Here is a 27,724-nt window from a genome sequence, read left to right as displayed (position 1 = left end):
TGAAAAATAAGATGGCAATAAGCTTTCTACAAAGTGGTGCATTATTTATAACAGAGATCCCCATAGGTATTCATCATTCTTAAAAAATATCATCCAATATGTTTAAATTGAAGGAACATAAAGGAATCAAAGATCATTGGAATGGGGCTAAGGAAGAGAGCAATATGGGTGATAACCATAGAGGTTACTTGAAAATGTTTCTGGCAAATTGTTAAATACATTAAATATTTCATAAAATGACACTGAATGCATATACTAAACAAGTATACACCCCTTCTCTCATTTTCTGAGAAATAGTCTAGGACAATATATATTATTCATATATACAGACAGTACGTGCAGCTCTAATTACACATACAACAATATATTTGAATAAAGATATACTTTCAACAACTTTTTTCTGTATTAAATCCATGTTTATTGCTTAAATTTTATCACAGTGGAGATTAAATTATTCTTAATCATCCGGTCAATTTTTGTATACTTTCTTCAATACAAAAACATTAAAACTAACTCATTCATACACTCTAGGCTCTGTCATTCTCCCACCACTCATTGCCTCTTTGTGTTCCCTCAGTTGCCACATATTGATAGGATTGTAAAAAGATAAAGCTATAGGCATATTAAATAACACCATACTCTTCAAGTATCTGGAAAGTACAAATGCCTGTACTAAATTTTAGAAATGCATCTGCAGTTTCTACTTTATTGCTATAATATAGAGGCTCCTGATGGGATGGTAATGAAGCATCATGTCACTGTGTATGAAGATGATTTTAGTCTACAGTTTTTAAGAACTTTTCCCACGTTAGTGAATACACAGTTTAGATTTGCTTTTGTTTTTATTCCTAATGTTGTCAGACATGGGATTTCAAACTGCAAATAAATAAAGTATACACCCACAACATGTGCAGTGCAAATTCCAAGTAAACAGGATGACAATGAAATTTAATAAACTTATAGTTGCCAACACTGGTTTAACGGGACAATCCTAATATTTGTAATGTCCTGTATTCCCATTCTCTGTTTAAAAACAGATACCTATTTTGGTTGCAGTGATTGAAAAAGCATTGTGCAGAAAAATAATGCTATGGATATAGGCAGAGGCACAGTGTTTAACTAGTTTATAGGTTTAATGTCATGCATGATATCAAACCTCTATAAAAACAATGTAACTGACCAAAAGATAACTGCCTTTAGATTCAAATAAATGATGTTGGCAACTAGATAACATGTATTACATGGACCAGATTACTGTAAAGATTATAGACAGAACTAAGTGAACCTCTAAACCATTATGGTTTGGCGGGGTGGGGGGGCAAAAACTTAATCGTAGTAATATAATAGTTAAGACATTCAACTTTATAACAAACCAAAAATGGTTTGATTCTGCATTGCTCAAGGGACAAGAATAATCCTTTTCCAAAGAGCTAGCGCAGAATATTTTTTTCTCTGCTTCATTTATTTTTATATCGATTTATTATATCCACATAGCCCTTGTAGTTATTGAAAGAGAACAACTTTACTATGGCATAAATGATGAATTAGGGAAAGGTAAGGAACAGAACTAAAATTTACATAAATATAAAATTACACCTTATGGTACTCTTGTGCAATTTCCTTTTCTTTAAAGAAATGAAAGAAAATGGAAGAGTTATGTAGTATATCAAAACTATGGTGTACCGTTATCATATTCTTCAATGCCCTTTAAGAATATGATTTTTATGGCTGCATTATAATTCTACAGTTTGTTTATTGCTATGTACTGAACACTATGAAAGATGACTTCAGTTAACATCATTGTCAGATAACAAATTAAACCTTAGATAAATAGAACCAAGATTTCTTTGCTAAAATATAAATGTGCATGAAAAAAGGAAGAATCTTTGTAAGTAAAAGGAAACCATTCCTTTTCTGAGACACACATATTATTCACAAATTGAGCAGTCATGAATATACCTAATGAATTACTTCAGAGAATTAAGGCTTCTAGAAAACTTCAGTGTCAGAATGACCTTTCTCCATCAGTATTAAGAATAAAATACTTTATGTATTTTAGGTTGTGCTTCATTTTTCTAAAGATTTTTCTTAGTTCTGCAGAATTTAATTGCATAAGATTACATATTGTAGGGGAGCATTAGAACTGTTTATTGTTTTACTTTAAGTAGGTGTTAGACTATGTTACAGCTATAAAATTTAACTATAGTACTGATTTGTTGCTAATGTACATTGAGTAGTTGGCTCATTTCACCTTTTTTTCATGTTTAATGTGACCATTTCTTCTATACTTGCCATTTGGTATCCCATTCTGGTAATGTCCATTGACAGTAATATGTTCATCAGTGGACCAAAAATGTTTGCTTTGGTTGCAAATAAATTTTGCTATCCTGGCCAAAACGTAGTAGAGTAAGGCAGTACAAAGCAGCACAACAAAGGCAATATCCAATAAGAAATACTGATATAAAGAGACAGTGTAAACTGCGGATCGTAAATGCTGTGCTCCATTGTGACGAAGGATGTAATTAATCCAGTAGACTGTTCGATTAACAGGATGAGCTGGTTGGTCTCTATGGATTTCAGACAGCTTCCGGGCCTGTCGCCTGTAGCTATGAAATAAAAATTAAAAATAATAATAATAATAACAAGAACATTGCTGCATTTTAAATTCTAACATTCCCATACTATTTTATCAAAATTAAACATAATTTATTACACAAGTAATCCTCAACTTATGATCCCAGTTGGGACTGGAATCTTGGTTGCTTAGCAAAGCAGTCATGCAATGAGATATTCCTGACTGCTTTGCTGAGCAACTGCAATCCTGGCACACTTTGTTGTCATTAAGCAATGTCACAAGTTGTTGAGAAGGCAGAACCTCAGATAAGGAGCATGGGGGGCCTGGGGGGAGGTGGAGATTCTGGGAGGCTCCGCTCAAGAGCGGAAATTCCTCCCTGCCAAAATCCAAACAGGATTCCGAGCCCCTGAATGGAGACGCACTTCCAAGCTGACTGCACCTATCCTCCCCCAGGGCCTCCTCAACTCCCCCGAGGCACCCCACACTCCTTTCCTTATTGCTCTGCCTCTCCCCTGCCAAAATCTACTCAGCAGGCAGCGCCAACTTGCACCCTTCCTCTGACTTTCTGGGAAAGCTGGTAGAGAAGATTGCAAATGGCACATGATCGTGGAAGATTTAGTAACCAGCCATAAGTAGAAACAGGTTGCTTAGCTCCCTAATTGCAAATCACTTGATTGCAAAAATGGGGACGCAACATTTTGTGATAGTTAAAAGTGCTTTACAAACCATAAAATATCCTTTCTAATACCACCATCATTCCAGACCTCCATTAAACAAATTGTTGTAAGTTGAGAACTACCTGTATGGTAGATGGTTAGGACAGCATAATTACCCTAAGTTCTTTATTTTACTGAAAATTTAGCAAACTTTTTAAAAAAGAAAAGACAATTCTTACCTGGGATCATTAATAACTTTCACCAGTGTATTATATAACTCATCCTCCGTAAGAGTCTTCCAGTTTAGTAGTAGACCCATGCCCTTGGCCTGCACTCGAGTCATGGTATCATAATGGTCTCCAAAAAGAGGGATTCCCACCACAGGAACACCATGGTACATGGTTTCAAAAATGCTATTCAGACCACCATGACTAAGGAAGGCCTTAATATTAGAGTGACCTACAGCAGCAAAAGGTAAGGTACAGGAAAGAAAAGTGTTGAATCACAACACCAAACAAAATCCATGCATCTAAAACTGGTATGTGCATTAAATTTAATACTGGAATAAGAAACCCACTCAGATTCCTTTGACTCTTTTTTTCTTACAGATGGTAAGCACACATGGAATTTCTCACTACAGTTATCATAGATAAGACACAGAAAATGAAATAACTGTACTCATTATGTTAAGACTACAAATGAGATCAAATGCAAGTTGACCAAAAATGACTTCACTTTCTTAATGACTATAGAATTGACAACAATACATATTGCATAAAAACCCCATTCTGCTTAAGATATTATCTTAAATAACATTAATATATCTGAATTTAGCAATCTTGTTAGCCTTATTTGCAATCAAAAGAGGTATTTTTCATTCCAGTAATTTACATTAATAGTACATGGCAAAAGTTAATTTGTTAGACTAGGATTAAGAAGATCCAGGTTCATGTCCACCACAGCCATGGAGGTTCATTAGGTTACTTTTCACCTGTCACTGTCTCGATGTAACTATCTCATATGATTCTGGAGGAAAATTAAATGGAGTAGTATATAAACTGCGTTGAATTTCTGGAGGAAAGAGAGAATCTGTAACTAACGTATATATAAACTTAAATATATACTGTATAGTACTCAACAACTTTGATAACAAAACTTTCTTAGGTGATTAATACACGGGTGTCAAACTCAAGCCTCCGGGCTGGATCCGGCCCATGGAATGCTTAGATCTAGCCGCGGGGCCACCCTGGAAACAGCAAAGGCCTGGCCACAGTGCCTCCGCCAGCGAAAACAGAGCTCAGGAGGGCTGCCTTTAGATTGCAGGAGACCCTGTCACAGCCAAAAACAGAGCTCGGGACCCCATTTTCACTGGCAGAGCACTTGGGCTGCCACAGGTGCCACCGACATGAGTGACGTCAAGCTGGCCACACCCACCCTCCCCCCCCCCAAGGTCAAAGACTACCCTGATGCCACCCTCAATGAAATTGAGTTTGACACCTCTGACGTAATAGCATGTGAGAATCAGTTTAGTTCATGAGGAAGAGAGATGCTGTCTAGGAAATGATCAGATAAGGAGAGCAGGATGCCAACATCTGAATAATAGGAAGAGAAAGAAAATTAGAAAGGATGTGCTTTAATTTATCAGGCTGTATAAAGTAACAGCTGGAGCTTTTATACTTTCATATTAACAGATTCTGTTAATATAGCCCTACAATAAGATAGAATTAGTTCATCTGGTTGTGTTTCTTATCTGGTCTACTTGGGAGGCTGACAGATGGGTACATCATCTTAAGTATTTAATAACCTGGGTGTTGGTATATTTACCTGAGATGCCCTTTCTATATACGCTGCGAGAGAGTCCAGGAATGGGTAAGACTCCTCCCTCTTACATCACTGAGCTGAGTCTGCCAAAGGTATAAAAAGCCAGCCCCTACTGCTGTTCCCCAGCTTTTAGGAGAAGAAACTTGACAGATATAGCGTGTCTCTGGAAAATAAAACAGTGAGAAGACCCTTCCCCAACCAAGACCAGATGAATACAGGGTGGGGCTGGACTCTCTTGCAGCGTGTATATTAAGTAAATATACCAATGCCAATTCTCCTCCACGCTATAACGAGAGTCCCAGAATGGGACATACCAAAGCCTGAATGTCCAAGGGAGGGTCCACGTATGGTCCACTCAGTCCGACACTGGAAGAATCTTCTGAAGCACTCTCCTACCAAATGCTGCTTCTGTAGAAGTGAAGGAGTCCAGTCGATAGTGCTGGATAAATGGAGAAGGCGATGCCCAGGTAGCTGTCTGGCAGATCTCCTCAATGGATGCCTGGGTAGCCCAGGCTGCCGAGGTGGCTGCACTCCTAGAAGAGTGGGCTGTAAGATTCTTGGAAATTGGGAGAGTTGGAGTCTCATATGCAGCGGAAATACAAGCCCTGATCCATCTGCCCATCATGGATGGGGAAGCTTTGCTCCCTAAAAAAGCTGGTTGGAAGGACACAAACATCACTTCCATTTTATGGAAATAGCAGTTCATTTTACATAAATACAGAGGGCTCTCCGCACATCCAATGTATGTCACTTGTGCTCTAACTTATGTTGAGGCTTAGGGCAGAAATCCAGTAGGATATTTCTTATGCCCTGTGGAACCAAGAATTGATCTTTGGAATAAAGATGGGGTCTAAGCGTAGCACCACTCTGTTCTTGTGGAAGATGCACAAGTCTTGTCTCACAGAGAGAGCTGCCAATTCCGACATCCTCCTGTCCGATGTGATAGTAAGGGCACCATGAGGGTCAAAAAATGGTGGCCCACTGATCTTAAAGGCTCGAATGGTGGTCCTGTCAGGGCGTGGAGTACCTTTGGGAGATCCCAAGTGGGATATCTATAAACTACTGGGGGATGCAGATTTGAGGCTCTCCTCAAAAACCTGCGCATTGATGAGTGGTGGGATAGAGAGATATAATTATCCCACAACAATACTGAGGACAAGGCCGTAACCTGTCTGCGGACTGTGTTTGGTGAGAGACCTTTATTTAGACCTTCCTGTAGAAATATCAGCACATCTGAGACAGATGCAGAAAGTTCTCCAATAGCATCATAGATGCGATTGGTCAATGGTTTACGAGATGCTTGGATGGTTTGAATCTCCTTATCCGGTAGATTAGTCTCTTTCAGAGATTTCCACTCAAGCACCATACAGCCAACTGGAACCACTGAGGTTCCAGGTGGAATAAGGCCCCTTGGCTGAGGGAAGTCCTGCTGGCCGGGATTCTCCACAGTCGAGAGACCGATGTTCATCAGTTGGCAAACCAGGGCCGTTTGGGCCAATGAGGTGCCAGAAGTACCAACTCTGCCTTCTCCTCTAATATCTTCCTAAGTATAGCTGGAAAGATAGGAAGAGGGAGAAAGGCGTAGAGGAGACCTGGAGGCTATCTGCTCTGAAGTACATTGGTCCCCTCCGCTCCCTGGGTAAGAAATCTGGTGAAGAATCTGCCTACCTACGCATTCTGGGGAATAGGTCTACCACTGGGAAACCAAATCTGTCGGACAGTTCCTGGAAAAAGGATGGATGAAGGCTCCACTCCGAGTGGTTGACATTGGTCTGACTCAACCAGTCGCCCTGGATGTTGTCGACCCCGAGATGTGGTCTGCCCCGAGGGACAAAACGTGTCTCTCTGCCCCAGACATTCGGCCTCTCGCATCAAGGATTGGGAATGGGTCCCACCTTGTCTGTTGACATGGGCCTTGGCGGCCATGTTGTCTGTCATAATCAACATGTGAGACCCTGTCATCTTGTCCTGGAAGTGTCTCAAAGCCAGGAAGATGGCCTTGAGTTCAAGCCAATTGATGGGGCAAGACCTGTCTGTCTGGGACCAATGACCCTGAGCTATCTTGCTTTGCAGATGTGCCACCCAGCCATAAAGACTGGCATCTGTCATGATCATGATCCTGTCTTGTTCCTTGAAAAAATGGCCTATCCTGCTGGCCCGGGACTGCCATCACTGGAAAGAACGGAGGACCTGTGGAGGAACTTGGACTCTGATGGAATAGTGGCTGGTTCCCGCCTGTTGAAAAAGCAGCAGGAACCATTGCAGAGTTCGGGCATGGCACAATACCGATACAGGAAATAATCTTTCCTAGGAATTGTGATGGAAGTGACAGAGGAACTGTGTGCTGCTGTTGAATCCAGTTTATCAAGTTGTTCAGATTCTCTTGGCTATCTGGGGAAAGGAAAACCTTGCAGAGAGTCATGTCGACGACCGCCCCTCGGTGTAGGAGATGGGTAGTTGGTAGAAGATGACTCTTGTTGAAGTTTTTAGAAAACTCGTGTTCCTGCAGGAGCGGCATCATGGTCTGAAGGTCGTGTTTGGCGGAGTGGGTAGAAGATAACTGAATCAGGATATCATCTAGGTAACATAGGACCCTCACAGGTAGGACGTGAAGGAACACCGCCAATGCTGCCAGAATCTTGGTAAAGAGCCTGGGGGCCAATGAAAGGCCAACGGAAGGCCCAGTATTGGTAGTGCTTATTGTTGTAGCAAAATCTAAGGAACTAGCAATGAGGAGGCTAGATCGGGACATGGAGGTATGCCTCCATGAGGTCTATGGAAGAGAGGAGGTTGCCCTCCTGAACACTCTCCAGAATAGTGTGGAGGGACTGCATCTTGAAGCGCCTGTAGGCAATGAACTTGTTCAAGGACTTCAGGTAGAGAATAGATCTCCATCACCCCAAGGCCTTTGGGATCACAAAGAGCCAGGAGCAGAACCCTGGCCCCTGTTGATTCACTGGAAGTCTTGAGTGAAAAAAGCCTCATCTGCTCTCTCTGGGGATTATGCCTGCAGATGACTTGTAGAACTTGTTTCTGCCTCTCCAGCCCTGGAAACAGCCTCTGGGCCAGCCTGTAAATCCCCTGATTGAAGCAATGGTTGGCTCCTCCCTCTCATCTGCTCCAGGTTCTTGGCAAATTGCTTCTCTAAGGCAGCATGCCTTCTTTCTTCAGCCCTTTGGATTTCAAGGCCTTCTTAGGTGCAAAGGCCTTGGCTCTAATCTTACCTGCAGCTTCCCATTTAGCAGAATGGCCTCGATGTCTTCTCCTCTTTAATGGCCTCATGGAAACCTCGGAGCAATGGGCCCGGTTGTTTAGATTGGGCCAGATTGCTCTCTAGGATTGACACTAGAGGTGCTGCAAGCTTCCCCTGTAGTGTGTTCCCTTAATGTGTGGGCCAGGTGAACAGGCTCCCCACTATGAGGCCTGAAGAAGCAGCGCTACTCTGAGGCCTGTTTTAAAATGGCCAACTGCCACATGTTCTGAGGCTGACTGAAATCATCATGAAAAACGCTCTACGAGCCCAGCAGAACTACTGATTAAATCGCACAGTTGAGAGGTGCTGACACTAGAACTCCAAATGTCAGCTGTGCACCAAAGAGAAACTGCATGGGAGGCTTCTGCCGATGCTCCCAGCCACTACCCACAATTTTTGGGGGCCAGAGCCCCAGCGCCAAAGCCTTGATGCTGAAGAAAAGTGGATCCCCGTTCTCCTTGATGGCACAGCTCCACCGGATCCCCGGGAGCTGTGCTGTTGTTATTTCTTTTCTCCTTTCGATTTTGGGTTTGCTGCTGTGTATACTAGCAGAGCTCCAGAGACACATTGCTCTTGACGATGAAGGAGCTGAGTCAAAAAGCTGGGGGCCAGCAGTAGGGACTGGCTTTTTATACCTTTGGCAGACTCAGCTCAATGATATAAGAGGGAAGAACCTTACCCATTCCTGGACTCTTGTAGCAGCGTGGAGAATAGATCGTTTTCCTATTATGCAGGCAGTTCTCATTCAGTGATTGCAGTTAATTCTGGCACAAAGGTCACTAAATCTCATAGTTTCTAAGAGAATCGTGTAATTTAGAGAGGGAGAGAAGCTGAAAAATTGCTGATTGTTGCCATCTTATTCAAACAAAGTTTTCTCATACAATGTCCTGTGCCTGACCCTTTCTTTGCACTCTCCCAAGGTGGAGATTGCTTAACCAAGCTATACTCTGTGTTCTTAATTAGTTGATTAGAAAACTCATGCTGCTGCTGGGAAATTGACTAGCTCTTAATCGGTTTTACACTGAAGGCTGTTGTTGTTGTAAATATGTGCATTGGTCAGAAAATGATCCCTTTGTTACTGTCAAATTTGCAAACAGTTCACTATCTCAGGCTGTTCTAAATAAAGACTACCTGTACTTCAGTATGAATATACCACATATAAATCTATAGGTCTTATGAATGTTCAATTGATATAGTATTTCACATGTAATTTGTGTTTATTACTAAGTAGTATAGTTTAGTCTGTAACAACCTGCTCAAGACATTCGTGATCTCATTCCCATATGCCTCACACATTTCCTCTGAGGGAATGTGGATCTTGATACAAAAAAACTGTTCCACTATCTAATTATCCATGTTAACAATATTCCTATAGCGATATAGATTACAAATACAGGTAGTCCTTTCCTTAAAACCATTCATTTAATGACTGTTCAAAGTTACAATGGCACTGAAAAAAGTGACTTATGGCCACTTTTCACATTTATGACCGTTGTAGCATTCCTAGGGTCATATGATCAAAATCCGAATGCCTGACAACTGGTTTATATGTATGTCAGCTGCAGTGTCCTGGGATCATGTAATCCTCTTTTGTGATCTTCTGACAAGCAAAGTCAGTGGGGAAGCCAGATTCCCTTAAATGTGTTACTGACTTGACCAATGCAGTGATTCATTTAACAACTGTGGCAAAAAGGTAATAAAATGGGCAGAACTCACTTAACAACTCTCTTGCTTAGCAACAGAAATTTGGGGTTCAATTGTAATCATACATCAAGGGCTACTTGTAAGTCTAGTATTAAAAAAACAAATAAGGCACAAGAGATTAACTTTAAATGATAACTTCCTACAATACTTACCTAATAAATCATTTTGTGGTAACCATTCTATAAGTTTTGTATTGTTACCTAAATTCCTGGGATTTTTACCTGAAAATCTAAAATACAAAAGAAATGGAAACTTAAAACTACATTTGAAAAAGAATACATTAATGTATTGTTAGTTTTTAACATTCAAATTATCAATAAAAATAAATCAATATGAAATTAAATATTAAATATATCCATACAGATATTTATAGATCTATCTATCTATCTATCTATCTATCTATCTATCTATCTATCTATCTATCTATCTATCTATCTATTCACACATACACACACCGTAATCCAGGGTTGGGATTCTACCAGTTCTGACCAGTTCTATAGAACCCTTTGTTAACTTTAAAAGCAGTTCAGAGAACCGGTAATTAGAAGCAATCCCCTTTTGGTTTTTTCCACCCTTATTACATTCTTGCCAGAACGCCTAGACTTCCTGTCTCCGGAGCTTCTGAGGCATGGCTTTCTTAAAGGGAAGGGTTGTTTTAAGATTTTTACACTGCTGTTGGGAGGAAATATTTCCCTGGACAATCAGCACTTTGAAGAAATAATTGAATAATGAAGCAAAGCTTTTAGTGACGGAGAACCAAGATGAGTGACATTCAGCAAGGCTTCTTGGCTAGCTAGAAGGATTGATATTCAAACGTGAGTTTACATACCCTTTCTGAGTTTTGGTTTAAAACTGGTTTTTGGTGAAGGTTAATTCTGTGCTTGGTGATGTTTAATCCTGTGTTTATTGATGGGATAATTTTCCCTATTCAGCTTCAACAAGCAACAGCTACTGTTGTGATTTAATTATTTTTATTGTGTTTGAATTTTTTCCTGCCTCATGGTTTCTTTTTTTATCTGGGGAGGGGGTGTTCCTTCACTGCTTTAGTGGTATCTGGCACTGTCCTTTTGGGGTGTACTTCCAACAGGCAGGATGCAAGTTTGGCACTGATTTTTTTTTACTGCATTTCTGGGGAGCATGTGACCTTTCCTTAAATCTGGATGATTTCCTTAGGATATCTTGTGAGGTGAGTGAGAACAGCTGGTATCTTTAAGGGGTGCAAATGGATCTAAGGATTGCTTTTCCTGGGTGTGCTTTTTCTGGAGAGCTTAAATGACCTCTCTGCTAAAGGGTTTCACTTTATGAGCAAGAGATGGCTGCTTGATAGTTATCACTGCATTTTAACTATTTTCATTCCTCAAGGTGCTCTGATACCCTGCCTGATTTGTAACTCTGCCTTGCAGGTATTTTTAATCTAATGATTGGTATTTAAGGCAGCTTTTTGCAAGCAAAGAAGCTTTTTGTATTTTTGTACAGGTAATCCTTGACTTACAACAGTTCATTTAGTGACCATTCAAAGTTACAATGGCACTGAAAAAAGTGACTTATGACCATTTTTCACACTTATGACCGTTGCAGCATCCCACTGTCATGAGAGGCCAGGCGAGGAGAAGTGCCCCTTGACATGAGTGATATCGAGTTGGCCACGCCCACCCAGTCATATGACCACCAAGCCACACTCTCCAACGAAGCCACGCCCACATAACCGGTTGTTAAAAAAACTGAATCCCACCCCCGCCGTAATCCCATAGATACAATAAATATACTGAGTAAGTGAGTAAGTCTTAAAAGTTAGTTTCAGGAGGTTACATACCATATTGTAATAGAAAATACACTAGACTGAATAAGGTAGCGTAATGCATTGAAGAATTCGCTTAATTTTATTTACATTGCAATGTAATAAGGCAAAATAATAAAGCAAAATACTGGGATATTTTTTGGATCCTCCATAACTGGGAGACAACATGGGAGTGGGGAGAAGGAAAGAGCAACAGGCCTCTTTTTTTGGCATATTGATTGTGGGCAGTTGGTACCCATAGCAGCTGCGTGACAACAGGCTTATTTCGGGTATACATTTATTCATCACAATCCACTGACTTTAGACAGCGAACAATATCAAAACAATTAAAACCATAAACACACAAAAAGTTACAAATTATATATATAGGCAATTGAGAATTAGCTCAATAATATAAAAAATAAACACTGCAACAGGTGCCGAAGCCCCTAACAGTTTCGGGATTCCAGACTCATGTACATAGCCAGGTCTTTTTGTTGTTGTTAGTTGCAAAATCTCATCTGACCCATCACAACCCCCTGGACAACATTTCTCCAGACTTTCCTGCCCTCTACCATCTTCTGGAATCTATGCCTACTGCTTCAGTGACTCCATCCAGTCACCTCATTCTCTGTCATCCCCTTCTTCTATTGCCATCAACCGTTCCCAGCATTAGGCTCTTCTCCAGTGAGTCCTTCCTTCTTATTAGGTGGCCAAAGTATTTGAGTATTTGAGTTTCATTTTCAGGATCTGGCCTTCTAAAGAGAAGTCAAGGTTGATCTCTAGGACTGACCTGTTTGATCTCCTTGCAGTCCAAGGGACTCACAGGAGTCTCCTCCAGCACCATAGTTCAAAGGCCTCAATTCTTTGGCGCTCAGCCTTTCTTATGATCCAACTTTCACAGCCATACATTGCAACTGGGAAAACCATAGCCTTGACTATATATATTTTTGTTGGCAGGGTGATGACTCTGCTTTTTAGTATGCTGTCTAGATTTACCATAGCTTTCCTCCCCAGGAGCAAGTGTCTTTTAATTTCTTGGCTGCAGTCCCCATCTGCAGGTCTTTAGAACCTTACAAAAAGCTGGCTCTAGGTATCCATTAGCTTTTTAAAATTCTTTCTTTCCTTCTTCTGTATAACATGGAGAACTGCAAGAGCTATGGGTGTGGAAGGGCTGCTCAGGCATGATATGATACGAAGCTGCAGTTACCAACTTTTGAGGAATCAAGTACTAGACTTTATGGAATAACCCCAAACTATCTCTGGAACCCAAATGGGTCCATTAGTCAACTGGGATGAGCTGTTCAAATAGGTCCAAACTCCCTGCAGAGAGTGATAGCATCAAAAAATTGGGGATTACTAGGGAGTAATATGACTATGGAAGGAAAGAAAACAATATCTTCCCCAATTTCAGAACACTATGCTATTGCTCTCACAAGAAAAAACTAGTTGGTTTTGTGTTGGCCTTAAATGATGGGACAGGTCCAGGACTTCTATGATGGTTATGAACTCCCAAATCATCTGTGACTCAATACCCAGAGAAGACAGGTTTGAAGTATGCCAAACTACAAATCTGGGCAATCTTTCTTTTAGCCCAATCACGGAGTTGAAAAGCTTAAGCAAGAAAGTTGCTATATAGCAGGAAGGCTGGTACACAAGCATCAGTCTTAACTGGTCCCTATTAATGACCAACCTAATAATGTCTCACACCTGGTAATCTGGGGGGCAGAGCCTCTGAATGCCTCCCAGCCTTTTCAGATGACTACCATCTCATTTCTTTTCCCTGGTGTCTTGGCTGGTGCCTCTGCTACCACAATTAGCACCAACCGCCATCAGTACAACCCAGCTGCCTTCACTAGCAGCTCCAATCCTCCAGGCCCACCTCAGCAGGTAAGAGAAAAGGATTCTCATGTCACATACACTGCCTCCCCAAGCCACCAGACCAAGCCACCCCAAGCCAACAACCAAAGTTGTTACTAGTTCAGGCCAGATAATTCCCACTGTTTGGTTAGTGATCTCCACAGCTTCAAGCACAACTTACCCCAAACCAAGCACAACATTCTAAAAGTTATCTACTAATGCCCCTGTACTAGTTGCACATCCAGATTCAGTGTCATTATAGGACAAAAAAACAAAACAAAAGCAAAAATAGAACTAAGGAGGGTAATTTCTGAAACCCTGGAAGTCTCCAAACCTATAGCCATTCAGTGTTGCTAGGGTTGAGCTGAAGTTTGATATTACCCATTCAAACTCCCACAGCTTCCAAACACCAAAAAAGGACCTCAATAGCATCACTTAATTCACCAGATGCGGAAACGTACATATGGATATCAGCAATGTACTAAAACCTCACTCCATGGCAACAGATGAACTCACCCACAGCAACTTCATGTAAATGTTAAACAGGACAACTGAACTCTGCAGAGCCCCACAAAACAGGGCTAGGGGTGGATTTCTCACTCCTGATCCACACTACCGGAACCAACCACCAAGGAAGGAAGAAAAACAGTGAAATATACAGTGCTGCCCACCCCCAACCCCTGAAAAGAAGTATACTATAGCTGATGGTGTTGAAGACAAGCAAGAGGTAAAGTAACGTGAGTATTCTCTGAAGCTGCCCCAAGAACAAAGGCCTTGTGCAATATGGAACAGCCCTGAGTAGCACAGGAATCGGTGAACAGAAAAAGAACATCACCTGAAAGTTAAGTGGCGTGCTGCAGATCCTAGGGAGTGCTGCACCACTCTCATACCTTGGAGGAAAGTGTGAGGTGGTGCTTTTCAATGGCCTAGGGTGTGTGTGCTAGGATTGAAATCGAGTCCAGGGCCTCTGCTTTAGGCCCAACCTTGGTGTTGCTGCTGAGTGCTGTTGTTCAGGGTGGCCTAGATAGAAGGGAGATGGAGAATTGTATCCCTTTCGCCCGGAAGGGGAGAATGTCACATTAGCACAGTCAAGTTAGCATAAAAGGTTCACCATTACTGGTTTAGCATGAAAACAAGAAGCTAATGGGAGATATGATATAGTTTTTCTATAGCTGAACTGTCACAGGGAAGAGAATATGGATTTATTTTCCACAGTGCCTGAGGATAGGACAAAAATCAATAAGTGGAAGCTTTAAAGAGATATATCTTAATTTGAAATTAATAGGAATTTCCTGATTGTGTGAACTATAAAACAGAATAGCTTGCCTACTCGTGTTATAGAAGTCTATTACTTTTCAAACAAAGATTCAAACAAAGATTGCCTTTGTTGAGACAAAGGCATACATACTTTAGTTCAACTTCAGCAGCTGGGATAGTTTTCATGGTAAATATGAATTATACTCCTGACATGCAGTCCTGGCACTACTCCTTAATCACTTCTAATAATACCCCCACAATGATAAGGCACCAGTAGAAGATTAACAACTTTGCACTAAAACAAACATAGTGCTGAGTCAACTGCAAAGGCAGTCCATTTCAGATACCTGCTTTATATCCACTGATTTTTAATTCTGAATGTTAACAGGCACACCTAAATGATATATACACCTCACATTTTCAGAAATACATTTTGTTTAACCTTTCATTATATTATATCAATTTCTATTTACTTAAGAGATTAAACGAACTGTACAATTTGACCAGAAACACCCAAATGTCACCATATATTGACTGACCTGGATTACGACATAGCAGTTTTTCCATTTGGAAAGAACATTTAACAATAAGTACGCGCTCACACTCAGCAAATGCACTAGGCATTCACAAGATCCAGCAACATAATCTTTTGGTTAGACTGCTACATGAAGCAAAACCAGCCAATAGCTCCCCTGCCTCTTACTGACTCTAACCTGATGGAATGGACAAGTACTGCATCTCACCCAAGATTTCGCTGCTGTTTTTGAAATTGAAACAACATATCTGAAATTGTGAGAGGAAAGTTTTTCCAGAACCAGACAGAAACTTTTAAGTAAAAATGAGAAAAGGAATAGATACTTTACTCTCGGATCTACGGGTTTCCATAAAACAAAAACATTAATCAATCCTATTTTATTTATAAATTAAATAATGACAGTAATATAACTTACCTCCAAATTACTCTTTGAGGAAGTCTAGCCAGGGCATGTGCCAATTTATCAGCTATATCTTCAGGTAAGTATTTCACTCCAGCTCCAAATGATACAAGGACAAAGCCATTTTCAGTAGCACCATTCACCCATGTTTGTAGTTCCTATGGAAATAATAGGCTTGCTATCAACAAACTTACTATTGTAAATACATCCAATAAAACTATGATGTCATAACAATAATATAGTATTTAACTGAAGATTCATCAATCAATAAACAGTCCAGTTACTATTTAAGATGCTCTTATCCTATGCTCAAAGCGCCTTAACTCGGACAGTTTAAGAAAATAAATGTAATATTAAAGCTAAATGTCAGGGTTCCAAATAATAGATCCACAGTAAGCGAAACTCCGAGGTAAGTGGATTCCTCAAAGAATAGCTTTATTGGATATATCATATTGGCACAGATCTGGTGAAAACCGACTCTGAAGGTTTCCACGGTTTTCACCTAATTAAAACCTTGAGGGCTGACACTGAACTACTGTCCCTTGAAAAAGAGGTAGACTGTATGAATTCACAGGTGACTTAAAAAATTTCAATTAGAGTCAAGTATCCTTCAGTGTGATATCTGATTCAGATGTAAGGGTAATGAACTAGAAATGTTATCTAAAAGTGGGTGAAATCTGGAAAATACTAAGGGATAACATCATATGCCCAAAGATTTCAAAGTGGAATTTGTTGTTTAGATAGAAATGGCTAATAAAAGTAAAAAGTTTTCTTCAGACTGCTATGTGTGAAATATCCCACAATGGCACACGTGGCATTGAAACAATTATTAGTGACTGATCTGTCTAATGTATGCAGATATCCAATTGCTAGGGATGTATTTTCAGATAATAACAGAGTCTATTGCCGTGTTTCTCCAACAATACAACCTCCCCCAATAGGAAGACCCAGCATGTTTTCCAGGCATAAAATGAAATTAAGCCCCTCCCCCCAAATTTAGGCCTATTTTAAAACATGCGAAATGGGAGGAAGGGCGGGGGGACTTGCTGTTAGGAGCACCCGCAGGCAGCAATTCCTCGCCACCAGCTGCTCCTAATGGGCGATCATGGCAGAGCGCGGAAAGCTCCTACTCCTGCCAAGCACCTTTGTTGCAGACCCAAGACCTTCAGCGCCCGCCGCTGTTGATTTTCCTTCTGCCTATGCCGCCGCCGCATTTGGAGCTGCCGTTTCCATGTTTGGAGCACTGCCGCTGTTTGTAGCACTGCTGCCATTTGGAGCTGCCGCTTCCGCATTTGGAGCTGCCGCCGCGTTTGGAGCTGCCACTCCCGCATTTGGAACACCACCGCTGTTAGGAGCACTGCCGCTGTTTGTAGCACTGCTGCCATTTGGAGCTGCCGCTTCCGCATTTGGAGCTGCTGTCGCATTTGGAGCTGCCACTCCCGCATTTGGAACACCACCGCTGTTAGGAGCACTGCCACTGTTTGGAGTTGCCATGTCCGCATTTGGAGCTGCTGCCACGTTTGGAGCTGCCGCTTCCACATTTGGAGCACTGCTGCTGTTTGGAGCACCACCGCCATTTGGAGCGCTGCCGCCACTCCAAACACAGCTGCAGCTCCAAACGTGGAAGTGGCAGCTCCTAACGTGACGGCAGTGCTCCAAATGGCAGCACTCCAAATGGCAGTGGCACTCCAAACACGGAAGCGGCAGCTCCAAATGTGGTGGCAGAATGGGCAGAAGAGAAAGCAACAGCGGTGGGTGCCAAAGGTCTTGGGTCCGCAGCAAAGGTGTTTGGTGGGAGTAGGGAGCTCTCTGTGCTTCGCCATGATTACCCATTAGGAGTGGCTAGTGGTGAGGCTGCCCGCGGGGCGCTCTAGATGAGGATGCAAGGGGGGCAATTAAGTCACCGCCGAAAAACAGACTAGCCATTTTTTCAGGGCTCAAAAAAATATAAGACCCGGCCTTATTTTATGAGAAACACGGTAGTAACCAGAATTTTGACAGCTACTTGCATTGTTTAGGGAATCCCATCCTTCCAGAATGAACAGCAGATCTAACATATTTCATCTGAGTTGTAGAGGGCTCAAGGAAGAAATTAGGTAGAATTTGATCCTGCACAAATGAAAGCTCAAGACTACCTTAATAATAAAAAGGCACTATGTCAAAGGAGAACTCAATGCAATGTAAGTTTATCAATAAATATAATCTACTGTTCTGTTAAGCTGATGTGAAAACCACTAAGAGACTATTTTCCAAGCAATCAAGAGGTATGAACCCATGGTCAAGTGCTTAAAGGGCATTGAAAATAAAAACAGAACAAGTGATAAATTTCATCCTAGATTAACTGAAGGATTCACATATACAGAAACTATTTAACTATTTAAACACTAACGGCGAACAACCAGCAATATGTCCAATGGGATGTAAATAACGGTGCTTGCCATCAGAATTGAAAAGAGCTGGCTCTTTTCCTGGGGAAAGGGAAAGTAAGATACAGTATTTTATTATGCTGGGTATCTTTTATATTTATCTTTTATTGTTTATTATAATTTATCTGACTGTTGTAAGCCATCCAGAGTCATTGCAAGTTGGGCTGTATACATGTTATTAATCAATAATTAGTAATAAAATCACTTTCATGGAAAAAGTTCTGAATGGTCTCAGTTTATGCCTTTAGCTTGATCATGGGAGACCGACAGAAATATCTTACCAAAGTGAAATATGAATGACCATGAAACAAAGCTATATTTGGATACTTAAAGTTCAGCAAACCTAGCAGAGAGTTATGAGAACACGGTATCATCTTAAATAATTTTTTGACCAGCTTGGCAATCAAGCTGCAACATAACCAGAGACACTGGTGTCTGCAAATGAATTGAGACCATGCCATCATCCACTGAAATATTGAACACAGTCAAGGTTGCCATGGAATGCAAAATATTTATTTCTTGAATACCACATCTACAAAAGAGGCTATCAAGAACAAATTATTGTAATTAATTCATGCAGCTAGGAACATATGCCAGCACACTGTCTTTCTCTGTAAGATGACTAGCCATAAGAAAGAGATATGAGGCCACACATACCAATCCCACAGCCTCAGAAAGAGGTTGAGTAAAGAGAGCAATTTCATGCCACTCTACTGGTTTATGCACGCCACTCAAAGGTGGTATTTAACAGATTCTGACTAGTTCTGGAGAACCGGTAGCGGAAATTTGAGTGGTTTGGAGAACCGGCAAATACCATCTCTGACTGGCCCCACCCTCATCTATTCTCTGCCTCCCTAGTCCCAGCTGATCGTCTGGGTCTTCTTTTGATGCCCTGCACAGGAGAACAGAGCTAGAAAGCAGATTAGTGGGGTGGGGAGTAGAGGGAATGGGGATTTTACAGTATCCTTCCCCTGCCACACCCACCAAGCCACGCTCTCAGAACTGGTAGTAAAACATTTTCAATCCCACTACTGATGCCACTACTATAGAACTATCAAAGAGAAACTTGAATGATTGACTGAATACATGCAGCAGCCTGAATATTGTAAACAATTCCAGTTATTAGTATTGTTTCTCCACTGGATTTGTGTATGTATGCCCTAAATGCAGGCTTCCCACCTCATATTATATGCATCTATAGTCAAAACAAAAAACAGCAAAGTCTGAGAAAGAATGCACCACCAGTTCAGAAAGACGAACTCATGTGGAAAGTGTGAAAAACAGAACACACCAATTACAGAACTACAGTTCCTAAACTTGCTATGTCATCATAGGACACAACCACAAAACTGTAAGAATAATTAATATCTAGCTAGTTATTTAATCAGTAATTTATCAGTTAAGTAATTCATCATTTGGAGACAAAACTCTAGATAAATAAAGTTCGTTACCATCATATCCAGCAAGTCTCTAGACGGCAATATTGAGATTTGTATCATGATGATTCTGCACTGATATGTCTATTGCTATAACTGGAATCTTGGAATGGCACGGATCAGACAGCCTGACCAGAACCATTTTAATGCTCGATTTTCTCATGATTCATGGGTAGAATTGCCAGAAATTCTGCTGGCAGAGCCTATGAGGATGAACAGGATTAGTGGCATTCCTGATAACTGTGGGTCTCATGGAAAAAAAATCCCCATTGCTAAGCAGTATCTGAAAAGGAAATTATGGAGTAATTTTAGCTCACCAAAGATCCACTTCTGTTTTCCATTAGTCAAAAAACAGTATCGTGATGAATACTTCACCTTCTAAGACTGATTCAATAAATTATAATCTACTTAGGAAACCCTCTTAGGTTTTATACTTGAGGGCTAGGCATAGACAAGAGAAGCAGAGGGATGAGGGGTGGGGACATAGGAATTGTGGGTTGCAACAGTGTGAGCACTGAAAATGGCAATTGCTATAAACAGAAGAAATCTTATAACTGATATTTTTTAGCCTTAATATGACCTTCCACTTTTGGAGTTTATGGGCCTCATACACTATTATACCCAGATGTATCATTCCCGGTTGCTGGCTCAAAAATATAAATGATTTTGCAAAATTAAGACCTCTTACCAAGCCACTGCATGAAACAGACTTAGAAAATGTTGAAACATGGACTAGTTTCAGCAGAACTCAGCAATATCAGAACACAAAATTATCAAATAGGTTTAAGTGAGGTTTCCGAGATCTCTAAAGTGTGAGGTGCTCAGAACATCTTCCCAGAGAAATATTTATCAATGCACCAAATAGTCCTATAATTTGCTTCGTTCTAACGAGCTAGGACTCCTATATAAAATTGAGAATGAATAGTTGGATGAAATGGTTAAGGCATCAGGCTAGAAAACAGGAGTTGGTGAATTCTAATTCTGCCTTAACCACCAAATGAGACAGTCACTTTTTCTCAGTGCAACTCAAATCACATTGTTGGGCTAAAAACAGTAGAACAAAGGAATATTAAATATATTCAAAATCTTTAATTATAAAAATAATAAAGGATTAAAAAAGAAAAAAAGATGCTATTAGAATGCTTCTCAGAGTTTTAAGCACTTTAGTAGTTTAAAATACATGATTACAAGACAGATATGGTATTGTACTTATGCTACTGAGTGTTCTTTGTCCTCTTAGAGTTTTTTTTTAATTAGCTATTCTTTGCAGGCATAAATGCTAAATGCACAGCTGTGACTATATAGTGTGAGGTCCCAGCTGGCAGTAACCAGTGGTGCCTAATACTGAGCTTTGTTTCAGATAAACAACGCACGCAAATACAAACATAACTGAGCTTCAATGTCTAAAATGGTCTCTGTTCAGCTCTTGGAATCAGAGATGCAGAAGCATCAGTGACTATTTCCTAATATTTTTCTGACAAATCCTTTATAGAAAAAGATACTTGCAATTAAAATGTAACTTAGAAAATAAACTGAAAGTATGATTATAGATTTATATTATCTCCTTTAAAAATGTACAAATGGCTACAATTTAAAATATGCTTGATTTTATATGGTTTTCAGCATTTATTAATGAAACCCTGAGTGTTCATTTGTAGAGGTATATTTTTATATAAAGTGATTCTGGTTCATTCTTCATATAAATACATAAATTATAAAAATAAAGGCTAAAATCAAATCGAGAATTTAGATCAAAGCAAACTTTTATTAAAAACCATTATCATGTCTCCACACCCAGATCAATTAAATATCAATTTGGTAAGATATCCTCTTGTTGAAAGGCTGGAAAATGCCTTTCTTCTGAGAGCTCGATTTTCCTGCTGGGAGAACTCCGGTTTAAAGACAGAGACAACTGCTTGGAAGCGGGTTCCTTTTATTTTTCAGGAAGGCAAGAGATAGCAAGAAGTCTGCGTTCCTGGGCTAGCTAGCTAACCTTGAATGGTGAATTCCTGGTTCTTTATACCTTTTTCCTCCCTTTGTGTGTGAATGTTCGTTCAGTATTTAATGTTTAATGTTTAGATATTAAAAATCCTGTCAGAGTTTAATTTTCGCCAGAAGACATACTTAGCGAGGTGTGGAAAATAACTCTGCGGGGTGGCTTGATTGCCCTATTGGTTCTTTCTTAATCTCTTACCTTTATAATGGTTTTTTTTCTATTTGTTTCCTGGCAATCTCCTGTCTGTTTCCTATGTAATTTATTCTGTGTCTTTTGTTTGTTTGTTTTGCTGATTGGGCCTGTTTTCTTTTCCTAGCTTTCTTAATTACTTGGCTTTTGTCTAGGGGGCTCCTTTTAATACTTTTTATTAAATTTCTTTTCCTATGCAAGTTCGTTTTTATGGCTAGCCTGATGTTCCCCTCGGGTTTTTCCTGCTTGGGTGTCACCACTGTCCTGGTGAAGTTCCCTTTCCACACTCTGAAAATCCAGTCCTTGTGGCTCACTGATGCTTCTGCTACAAGACTTGGAAATACTACTATGGTGTTACAAAAGGATTTTTCATTTTGTTTCCATGGAAATCTCACACTAGGACAGAGTGAAATATAACTCTTAACCAGGACAGCTAACAACGAAGAATGATGGCACTTGTAGTTGAAACCACATAGGTTCTCAAAATTGTATTATTTGGTACCATTTTTGATTCTCAAGTGCTATGCTTATTATTCCCATTAATGCAGCAAAATGGTGTCCTAATACATATACCAGAGAGAGACAGATAAATGTAATGAACTGGCTTGCAAACAAAACATTTGCCATTCATTTTTCAAGCCTGATCTCCCACCATCTCACCTCTCCTCTTCCCAATCCAGTCTTCTCATCTACACTACTCAGGTGGCAAAGCTAAATGTAAGATGAAGCTAAAGAGACCAAGTGATTCCTCACTTTTTTCCTCCAAGACTAAAAAAATTATCTGGAGCTATTGGTAGTATGCTAGAAGTATGTCAGCATGTTTTCATTCTTTTCCTAATAAAGTTTATAATCCTGCTCAAGTCCCCAATAAAGTATGCTTCATAAATAAATTTTAATAACAACAATAACAAATCTACTTCACAAATAATGATCCACGAAGGGCTTGGCAGGGAATTAAACACATCACTAATTACAGGGGCAACAACCCCATATCTATCAATAAGGATGCATCTCAGGCAGAAGAATTAAACTGCTTCTTTGCCCGGTTTGAACTGAATAGGTCTTCAAATACACTAACTCTACAAACCACCGGTACTCAACTATTCACAGTACAAGAGAATGATGTGAAGCAGGTGCTTAGAGCAGTGAATGTAAAGAAGGCCCCTGGCCCTGATGGGGTACCTGGGAAGGTACTCAAAGCATGTGCTGACCAGCTCACAAGTGTGTTTACAAATATTTTTAACCTTTCTCTTACACAAACCATTGTTCCATCTTGTCTCAAAACTTCCATTATTATTCCAGTTCCCCAAAAGCCCTTTCCTGATACTTTAAATGACTATAGCCCAGTAGCTCTCACACCCATAATTATGAAGTGTTTTGAAAGACTGGTCTTAAAATATATACAGGATTGCCTCCCATCGACCCTTGACCCATACCAGTTTGCCTATTGGAATAACAGATCTACAGAGGATGCTATTGCCATGGCTCTCTACTTTGCACTGAACCATCTGGAGCATAGTGGGAGCTATGTAAGGATGCTTTTAGTTGATTACAGCTCAGCTTTTAATACCATCATTCCAGATATACTGATTAAGAAGTTGCTAGAATTGGGCCTCTCCTCTCACATCTGCTGTTGGATAAAGGACTTTCTTACTAACAGACCCCAAACTGTTAGGATTGACAACTATTTTTCCTCCACTCTTGCTCTCAGCACTGGCTCTCCACAGGGTTGTGTGCTGAGCCCCCTTTTGTATTCACTCTACGCCTACGACTGCACTCCCTCTTGTCCCACTAATTTTATAATAAAATTTGCAGATAACACCACATTGGTGGGACTCATATCAGAAGACGACGAAACAGCCTATAGGTCAGAGGTTCTCAGATTGGTCTTGTGGTGCAAGAGTCATAACCTTGCCCTGAACATCAAAAAGACCGAAGAATTGATTATAGACTTCAGACAATGCAAAGCAGAGCCTCTCCCGCTATATATCAATGGTGATTGTGTGGAAAGTGTTCATAGTTTTAAATTTCTAGGAACTCATATTTCCGACAACCTTACTTGGTCGGTCAACACGATGGCCACTGCAAAGAAGGCCCAACAGCACCTGCACTTTCTAAGGCTGATGAAAAAGAGTGGTCTGGGTGAGAAGTTGCTGATTACTTTTTACTGTTTTACCATCGAAAGCAGTTTGGCATACTGTGTAACGGTAAGGTATGCTGGATGCTCTGTAGTGGATAAGAAGATGCTCCAGAGAGTTATAAACACAGCACAAAAAATCATTGGTTGCTCTCTTTCTTCTTTGGAAGAGACTGCGAAGACCAGACACCTCTCTAAAGCACAAAAAATCTCCACAGCTCGTTCTCATCCTGGTCATTCATATTCCAAATTGTTACCCTCAGGGAGATGTTATAGGTGTCTTAAAATGAGAACTAATAGACTGAGAAACAGTTTCTTTTCCAAGGCAATAATCGCCTTGAATCAAATAGTACATTTGTGATTTAGTTCTATGTATAAAGTGGCATTTTTAAACTATCTAACTTAATATATGTTTTAAATAGGTTTTAGACTAGGTGGTTATTATTATTATTATTATTATTATTATTTTAAATACTGTGTAGTGTGATTGTGATGTGGTATTTGGAGCACTGTGCTGGAGTAGCTTTCAAATTTCATTGTATTTTGAATGCAATGACTTGTTGTTGTTGTTATTATTATTATTATTATTATTATTATTATTATTATTATTATTATTATTATTATTATTATTATTATTATTATTGTAAGTCAGCTAACAGTTGGGTTGATAAACATATAAACCAGGATAGACATTTTAATACTGTCTCTTTAAAGGAATGCTAAAATTGTAATGTCCATAAAATGGAGCCAGAAACCTGGGTTGTTCTGTCCTGTTGGTGAGAGTATTGCTGTTCCTGCATTTCCCTATTGATAGTTGCTGATCATAGTTCTTCTTGGATTTGATGTACCGTATTTATCGGCGTATAACACGCACTTTTTCCCCCTGAAAATAGGGGGCAAATGATGTATGCGTGTTATACGCCGATGTCCCGTTCCCAATAGTGCCTAGCGGCGGCGCAGCATCGTGACGCTGCGCCCGCCGCATATTAAAGGGAATGCGTGTTATACGCCTGTGCGTGTTATACGCCGATAAATACGGTAAGTCTGTTACTGAACTGTTTATGATACTGGACTTTGATTTTAGATTATCCCTGGACTGAAAACTGATTGCTTTAACTGTGAATGACTTGGACTGTTTGTTGAACTTTTCTTGATGGTTTTACTGGAAGTAAAAACCTACGTTTTTACTATACAGTGTATCTGTGTTCTGGTTGTGTGTTATTCTTCACCACTCTCACTACGTCTCCCTGTGTGCACTCATTCTCCTAACGGGGAATTACCTCAACACTGGTTATGGGACCAGGCCATACCAGGCTCAGATAACTGAGAGCTGGTGTGAATGCACAGTACTGTATACAGACAGTTGTTTACTGTTTAATTGTGGGTTACTGTCCTGGTAAAGATGGCACAAGAACCTTCAACAAGTCTATCACTGATAACCCGGTTGGATGGAACAAATTATGTTTCCTGGTCTATGAAGTGCAGTCTACTTCTGCGTAGAGAAGGGTTATGGACTGTAGTTCAAGATCCACCAGATGTAAATGCTTGGGATCCAGATAATGAAAACAATGCCAAGAAGTCAGCTGACTTTAAACAGAACAACAAACAAGCTCTTTGTATAATTGTACTAACACTGAGTGACCAGCAGCTAGTCCATATTCATAGAGAAGAGTCTGCTGCTAAGTGTTGGGAGAATTTGAAGAGGATTTATGTTCGTGACAGTGTAGGTGCACACATACTTCTTACACGTAAACTGTTTAGAGCACATCTCCTGAAAGGTGGAGATATGTTAGCTCATTTGAACTTTGTGAAAAGAACTTTTCAAGAGCTACATGAAAAGAGCTACATGATATTTTCAGAGCTGCACCAAGTTTACATAATTCTTTCCTCATTGGATGAAAGTTATGATTACGTATCTTCACTGGCAGTCCTGACCAGAGATGAACTGACGTTGACTGACATAACTGGAAGGTTGTTAGAAGTAGCAAGAAGATGACTGGATTGGGACCAATTGAGAAAGGAACAACCACAAGAAGAGGATTTGTTTTCAGCTGCCTATACTGTTAGGAAATGTTTTTCTTGTGGGGCTAGGGGACATATAGCTAGATTCTGTAAGAAGGGAAAACAACAGAATACTGGTAAACACCAGAAAGCTAAAAAGAATGTTAGTTTAGCTATGTCTAGCAATTCAACTGTAAACCATGATTTGTGGGTTGTTGATAGTGGAGCATCGCAGTGCATTACTAAAGACAGAGAGAGGTTTGTAAAGATGTCTATGAGTAAGCAACATGTATAATTGGCAAATGGATGGAAGATGAAAGCGTCTGGTGAAGGTACTGCATAATGTTCTTGTGTAAATGAGCATTTAACTATGTTATATGTACCTAAACTGAAATTTAATTTGTTATCAGTAGGGGCTTTATTTAATCTTGGTTATGCAGAGATAACTGTATAATAGAGAAAGAGGGTAAAAGTGTTACTGCTAATTTAGAGAATGATTTATATGTGATACATGACGACCAGTTGAAGATGGCTAACTCGGTTTATAACAATGTTAAGCCATACAACGAATGTATACATTTTCTGCATAGATGTTTGGGGCACATTAATTTCAAAATGCTCAAACAAACTGTTGAATTGTCAGAGGGAGTAACATTAAAACCCTGTAGCAAGTATTTAAACTGCAATGCCTGTAGACAGGAGAAGAGCAAGGTTATTCCAGCAAACAGACTTAATGGGTTTAAGACCAAAGAACCTTTAGAGGTTCTTGTGTTTGCTGACATAACTGGTCGTAAAAAACCTAGTTTGGGAGGTACGGTTTCTGCTATCTCATGAAAAACAAAACAGAAACATTCCAACATTTATTTAATTGGCTAAGATTTGCTGAGAGAAAAATGAATAAAGTAATTACTTTAGTTACTGATAATGGGACTAAGTTTATTAACAAGAGATTCCAAACTATGTTGAAATTTGCTGGTGTCGAGCACAAATGTTCTGCACCTTACAGACCACAACATAACTCGTTTGTAGAATGAAGAGGGCAAACGTTACAAGCCATGGCTCGCACTATGTATCTGATTAGGATTTGCCTGAAACACTGTGAGGTGAAGCCATAATGTGTAGCAATCATGTGTTAAACAATGTAGTGAACACAACAACTGGAGACTTGCCATTCACTCGGTGGCATGGCAGAAAACCAAATTTAAGTTATCTACATACATTTGGAGCTCCAGCATGGGTGCATATTCCCTCACAAGTAAGAATGAAAGGGCAACATAAAGCTAAGAAATTATTCTTTGTAGGTTACGAAGCCAATCATAGATCATTTAGATTCTGGGATCCAGGCACAGCTCATGTTTACTGTAGCGCTAGTGCTAAATTTCTTGAGCACGTTGGGTGGGATAAACTGGAACAGGATTCCAGCAATGATGTCATTATTAACACCAAAATAGTTGTTGTCATTATTATTATTATTATATTATTATTATTGGAGTGAATGATAATCACCAATATATATAGATATAAATATATATATCTAAATTAATAGAAAAAACAGCTTGATATAGTGAATATCCAAACAGCCAAATTAAGAATGCCTGACAGGCCAAGATAATAAAGAGAGACCTTCAACAACTTCCCTGCACAGGCGGACATGGGCCTGGGTGCTTGCTGTTTTGTCGCTGGGTGGCTAAGGCTGTGAGG

General features: G+C 40.0%; 1 protein-coding gene across 2 annotated transcripts in view; it reads right to left on the bottom strand.

Moving 5' to 3' along the window:
- Positions 1-394: 394 nt before the first annotated feature.
- The window catches only part of UGT8 (UDP glycosyltransferase 8), a 68,922-nt gene continuing 41,592 nt past the window's right edge, over positions 395-27,724 (bottom strand). For both annotated transcript variants that reach the window (XM_026697817.2, XM_087936002.1), the window contains exons 3-6: positions 15,854-15,996; positions 10,162-10,238; positions 3,471-3,690; positions 395-2,606 (exon numbers count right to left, since the gene is read on the bottom strand). In XM_026697817.2, coding sequence (XP_026553602.1) covers positions 2,243-2,606; positions 3,471-3,690; positions 10,162-10,238; positions 15,854-15,996 — 804 coding nt within the window. In that variant the 3' untranslated portion in view covers positions 395-2,242. The remainder of the gene's footprint in view (positions 2,607-3,470; positions 3,691-10,161; positions 10,239-15,853; positions 15,997-27,724) is intronic.

The sequence above is a fragment of the Pseudonaja textilis genome, chromosome 6 (genome assembly GCF_049901715.1).
Source record: "Pseudonaja textilis isolate UNSWEBS1 chromosome 6, rPseTex1.2, whole genome shotgun sequence".
NCBI classification, from domain to species: Eukaryota; Metazoa; Chordata; class Lepidosauria; order Squamata; family Elapidae; genus Pseudonaja; species Pseudonaja textilis.
Note: the sequence above shows the minus strand (reverse complement) of the source record. Positions and strands in the feature narration are given on the sequence as shown.